Source organism: Neurospora tetraspora (assembly GCF_033439725.1).
Source record: "Neurospora tetraspora strain CBS 560.94 chromosome Unknown B0H65scaffold_2, whole genome shotgun sequence".
Lineage (NCBI taxonomy): Eukaryota > Fungi > Ascomycota > Sordariomycetes > Sordariales > Sordariaceae > Neurospora > Neurospora tetraspora.
Window position 1 is genome coordinate 1993889 of NW_026944384.1, and position 6000 is coordinate 1999888.

At 53.1% G+C, this 6000-nt stretch overlaps 2 protein-coding genes across 2 annotated transcripts; one reads left to right on the top strand and one right to left on the bottom strand.

Moving 5' to 3' along the window:
• Window positions 1-973: 973 nt before the first annotated feature.
• Window positions 974-1702, bottom strand: B0H65DRAFT_99984 (uncharacterized protein). Its single transcript, XM_062831677.1, has one exon. It carries the CDS (start codon window positions 1526-1528, stop codon window positions 1154-1156), a length of 375 nt encoding a protein of 124 aa, XP_062684123.1. The 5' UTR covers window positions 1529-1702; the 3' UTR covers window positions 974-1153.
• A 683-nt stretch (window positions 1703-2385) lies between these two features.
• B0H65DRAFT_567624 (glycosyl hydrolase family 3 N terminal domain-containing protein) lies at window positions 2386-5550 on the top strand (the record flags this gene model as incomplete). Its single annotated transcript, XM_062830372.1, has 4 exons — window positions 2386-2635; window positions 2763-3179; window positions 3239-3264; window positions 3323-5550. The coding sequence occupies 4 exons, from the start codon at window positions 2386-2388 to the stop codon at window positions 5306-5308; spliced, it is 2679 nt and encodes an 892-aa protein (XP_062684124.1). The 3' UTR covers window positions 5309-5550.
• Between the last annotated feature and the right edge of the window lie 450 nt (window positions 5551-6000).

The window sequence follows — 6000 nt, forward strand, 5'->3', positions numbered from 1 at the left end:
CTCCAACAAGTTACTTCTACGCAAGGTCAGCCGACGAGAATGGGTCCTGGGACACTTGGTGCGACCATATTGTTTCGAATTATTGAGTTGGCCTGTAGTGTATGTCCAAAGAGGTTGACGGGCGGAATGGTTCCGCATATGTTCAATTTGGACTCGTGATCTACACTCCTGCTTACTAGAACGGGTTAATAAAGAGCAACGGGAATGTCTCACAGTGGCATGGTGAGAAGTACGACCGTTTATCAACAAACTCGGATCCGGGTGGTTCAATTAGTCTAGTGACTGCCGGCCTCCCGTATATTGAGGAGTAAAAAGACGGAATGCTCCATTCAGCGGAGTTCAGTTCAATGCTCCTACACTAGCCAGACCTGCTCGATGAAGACGCTCGCGCATCAGCTCCGACATCGCTTCGCTTACCCGCACTCACCACCACACCACACCATCTCGGGCCTCACTGACGTATAACTCCCCTCCTCATGCTATAACTCCCCTCCCCATGCGAGCCTGCAGCGCACTACACCACCACGAAGGACAACCATCCCCAAGACTTTAAGCAAAGCATAAGAGCAACTGCGTCATTGTGCTGCTGCCCAACTCTCTGGCTTCTCTGGTTCTGGTTTTCGAGGTTCTTCGGTAAATGAGGTGTCCCGGCGCAACCTCCGCCCCCTGCTGCTGTTCACCCACTGCCACGGTCAAATCACGGCCGTTGCCGACCAGTACCCTTGCCCAGCTGCCCACTAGGCCCAATCATACCCCATGGACTGCTTTCCCCCGCCGTTATTTCTCCGCATAAGGATCTCTGCTATAACTTAACTCCGCCAACAGAAGGGATCAACAGGTGCATGGAATGGCCTAACTTCAGTGAGGAATCTCCTCCGGACCGCAACGTCGGCCAAGCATCTAGCTTGCTGCTTATGGCTACCAGAGCACGACACGGACCGAGAGACCTATCTTCAAGCGGAGAGCATCTCGATTGATTTCTCCCCTTTGCCCTTCTTCTGATTTTAGTGAAAAAAACAACATCGGAAGAGCTGGTGACCAAAAACCTGTTCCGGATCTTCACAGTGGCTAGTGCTGCTACAGTGGTGGAAATTGGGATTATATACAAGCTTCATTACCGGTAATCTACCTCGCCTAGAACGCTTAATATATTTTAAGCGTTGGCTCTGAAGTTCACGATGCTGAGGCTTAAGCAAAAGCGTTGACGAGAGCTTAAGCGCCAAGAACCAATGCCTACACCTGATTGGCTAGATTGGCTCCCGATAATATTGAAATCCGGCCTCCGATTGGCCAGGCCCGCTCCTTCCCCTAGCTTTGCCCGTCGCCCGCCCAAGTCCATCCAAAACCACCCAAGTCCACCACCATCAAGTCCACCACCATCAAGTCCACCACCACCAAGTTCACCACTACTACTACCTTGAATCGAGGCCGTCGTTGTCGCTGTCGTCGTCGCTATCGCCGAGGCAATTGAATCTGCGATGCAAATGATGATGGTCAGCAATAGGAATTGAATCAGGGGTGCAGCCATACCTGGGAGTGTGATGGCCGTCGCCCGTCGTTGTTGGTGGTCGTCGTCGTTGGTAGTGGTGGTGGTGATGTTGCAAGAGGAAAGTTGGAAGACGTCGGGGAACTCCAGCTTTTTCACTTCGCCATCCCCGCTTCTCTCTCCTTCTCCCCCATATTCCCGTTAATGTTGCTTATAGGAGGAAAACCAGGTGCTCGTCAGGAACCACTTGCGCTCCTTTTCCTTTTCTGGACACCGTTGGTCATACGGCGGGCTGGACCGAACGCCATGTTCGTTCCTACGGTGTAAAGTGCAACTTGAAAGCTGGAAATATTGCTTCAATATTCAGCATCTCATCCGGTCATTGTCAGTATGGATTCACGATGCACAGCAGATTGGCACGCGAACGGGTGGTGGAACGTGGCGGCATTCCACGCATTTGCTATGTGTGGCAATCTGGCTCCGGTTGGTCATGCCTTGTGTCCTGTTATATCGTGCAGCGCATTCCGTCGCCATGTCTATTCTCGTTTGCTGTACGTGTATGCGGTATTCTGGCGGGTTCCAGGTAAAAGTTGATCGTTTAGCACTTGGCTGTTACTCTGTCGACAGGAGATCACGTAATGTCCCCTGGTCTTATTCGTGGAACCTCGTCGATATCCCCTCACGGCCTCTCTTTTAGCAAGGTTGAAGGGATGGAAACACGGTACCGATAGCCGTCAAGGTATGGCCGAGGGAGGCACATGAACACCGTCTTTCATCTTCCCTTATATCTTAACTTGACTCCCTTCACCGGGCCGTTGTTCCTCGCTAGGGGATCCATTTCCTTTCTGGACGCCTTCAAGTTGACAAGTACTCGGACTTCCGCAAGGGCATTTGTCAAGATGGCTGTTCGATCGAGCCTTGTGTGGCTCACTCTCGCCTTGAGCCTTTTCGATCTTACCTGTAATGCGGGTCCAGTACGCCAAAGGGAGGCCGTCCCTGATGGCTTCTATGCGGCCCCTTACTACCCAACACCTTATGGTGGCTGGGAAGATTCATGGAAAGAGAGCTATGCAAAAGCGCAGGCACTGGTGGACAAGATGACTCTGGCGGAAAAGACGAACATCACAGGTGGAAGTGGTTACTTCATGGGTAGGTTCCCTAGTCCAATATACGAGTGGCAAACTGAGCATGAGCTGACTGGGACACAGGGTGAGTTTATCAAAACGGCTACCGAAGCACTTGAGCACATCTAACCATCTCAACAGCCCTTGTGTAGGAAACAGCGGTAGTGCGTACCGAGTTGGCTTCCCTCAGCTTTGTTTGCAGGATGGTGCTCTCGGTGTGGGCAACACCGATCATAATACGGCATTCCCGGCTGGTATCACGACGGGAGCGACGTTTGACAAGGACCTTATCTATGCTCGTGCTGTTGCCATAGGTAAAGAGTTCCGCGGCAAAGGAGCTCACGTTTTCCTTGGTCCCGCGGTAGGCCCTATGGGTCGCAAGCCTCTCGGTGGCCGCAACTGGGAAAGCTTCGGCGCCGACCCTGTTCTCCAGGGTATTGCCGGCGCCTTGACTATCAAGGGCGTCCAGGAGCAGGGTGTTATTGCTACCATCAAACATCTCATCGGAAACGAGCAGGAGATGTATCGCATGTACAACCCATTGCAGCCAGGATACAGTTCGAATATCGGTAAGTGACTTGCAACGGATCCTCAAATCTACAGTTGGATACTGACCAAAGGTTTGTAGATGATCGCACCCTACACGAGCTTTACGTAAGTTGTCTAACGCAAATTTCCGGAATTCTCAAGACTAACACAGAGCTACCTACAGTTATGGCCATTTGCTGATGGTGTCCACGCCGGCGTTGGCTCGGCCATGACATCCTACAACGCCGTCAACGGCTCGGCTGCTTCTCAAAACGCCTACCTTATCAACAACTTGCTCAAGGATGAGCTCGGCTTCCAAGGTTTTGTCATGTCGGATTGGCTTTCTCACCTTTCCGGCGTCGCATCAGCACTGGCCGGTCTTGACATGAGCATGCCTGGAGACACTCAAATCCCTCTATTTGGTGATAGCCCGTGGAAGTTCCACCTTACGGAGGCTGTCCTGAACGGATCAGTACCAGTGGACAGGTTGAGCGACATGGCGACCAGAATTGTGGCCGCTTGGTATCAGTTCGGCCAAGACAATGACTTCCCGGCTGTTAACTTTCACTCGTATGTATCGAGTGAAAAGGGACTTCTATACCCCGGTGCTGTTCCGTCCTCGCCCATTGGTAAGGTCAACTGGTTCGTGGACGTTCAAGCGGATCACGGCTTGGTTGCACGCCAGGTCGCCCAAGATGCCATCACTCTTCTGAAAAACGACGGCGATTTCCTGCCCCTTTCTACCAAGTCACCCCTCAGGGTCTTTGGTTCCGATGCTCGGGTCGACCCTGCTGGCGCCAACGCTTGCGGAAGCCGCGCCTGTAACAAGGGCACTCTGGGAATGGGCTGGGGCTCCGGCGTTGCGAACTACCCCTATTTCGATGACCCCATCGCTGCCATCAAGAAGCGGGTTGAAGACGTCAAGCTATACGACAGCGATAACTTCCCCCTCATCCTCACCCCTACGCCCACTGATGATGACGTTGCAATCGTCTTTATTAACTCTGATGCGGGCGAGAACTCGTTTACCGTTGAAGGCAACCATGGTGATCGCGACAATGATAAGCTCTCCGCCTGGCATAACGGCGACAAGCTTGTTCAGAAGGCTGCTGAGAAGTACAAGAACGTCGTGGTCGTTGTCCACACTGTCGGTCCCCTCATCGTCGAGCCCTGGATTGACCTACCCTCCGTCAAGGCCGTCCTCTTCGCCCACCTCCCCGGCCAAGAAGCCGGCAAGTCGCTCGCCAACGTTCTCTTCGGCGACGTCTCACCCTCCGGCCACCTTCCCTACTCCATCACCAAGAAGGAGGACGACCTGCCCGGCAGCGTAACCAAGCTCGTCAAGGAACTCATCGGCCAGCCCCAAGACACCTACAGCGAAGGCCTCTACATCGACTACCGCTGGCTCAACAAGCAGAAGATCAAACCCCGCTACGCCTTCGGCCACGGTCTGAGCTACACCACCTTCAACTACACCGACGCCCACATCAAGATCGTCAACGCCCTCTCCTCGGCCTTACCGCCCGCCCGCCAACCCAAGCCCTCCGTCCCCGTCCTCTCCACCGAGATCCCATCCGCCTCCGAAGCCTACGAGCCAGCGGGTTTCGCCAAAATCTGGCGCTACATCTACTCCTGGCTGTCCAAGTCCGACGCCGACAAGGCCTACGCCGTCGGCACCTCTTCCACCAAGTCCGGCTCCACCAAGACCTACCCCTACCCCTACCCCGAGGGCTACTCGACCGTGCAAAAGCCCGGCGTCCCCGCCGGCGGCGGTCAGGGCGGTAACCCCGCCCTGTTCGACACCATCCTCGAGCTGGACGTGACTGTGCAAAACACCGGTACTCAACATAAGGGTAAAGCTTCTGTGCAGGCGTATGTCCAGTTTCCTTCGGATAGCGGGTACGACACGCCTATTATCCAGCTGCGTGATTTCGCCAAGACGAAGGAGTTGGGCACGGGAGAGAGCGAGACGGTTACGTTGAGGCTGAGGAGGAAGGATTTGAGTGTGTGGGATACGCAGAAGCAGAATTGGGTGGCTCCTGGTGCCGAAGGGGATAATGGGAAGAGTAAGAGATACGTTGTGTGGGTGGGTGAGGGGAGTGATAAGCTTTTTACTAGGTGTTTTAGTGATACTTTGGTTTGTGAGAGGGGGGTTGAGCCGCCTGTTTGAGGGTACTCGTCTGGGCTAGAAACGCCCTCTAGACCCAATGCTGCCGGGCCAAGGGGTGTGACTGGCGTTTCGAGCCCACACGAGTAAGGGGTTGTTTACTTGTGGATGACGATGGCTTGGCTGGAGTATGCCAGGTTATATGCTTTAGTATTTCGTAACTTTTAGTGTTAATACCTACTTGATTGATGTGTTCTCACGAGTCCTAGTTTTACGGTTTCCTCTTTCTGTTCATATGATAGTCCTATACCGTAATCTGATGCAAGCCAGCAGATTACCTAAGTAGAGTTGGTGGTTCGAGATGCTCGGTGACGTGTATCGAAACATGCCTGATTTCTAAATCAAGATGTTGAGACACGCCATATCGCCCGCATCTTCCTTTCCTCCAGACAATATGGACGTCCCTGTGAGCCTTGAATACCTACCGACAAGCTATGATTTACTCGAGCGAATTCATGTGATTCTGAAAAAGTCGCCTGTGACGCATATCTGGCTCGATATATCTAGGTAGTTTCCATCCGGATATCCAGATACCTTCATACTATGTACAATTTGTCGGCATTTCATAAGACCAGATTCCTCACCCTCGACGCCCCCGAGCCCAGAGAATCAATTCCGCACAAATATCAATCCAACAAAGATGCTCGGCATTGCCCCCTGTGTGTGTGTTACCAACTGAGAAATACCATACCGAT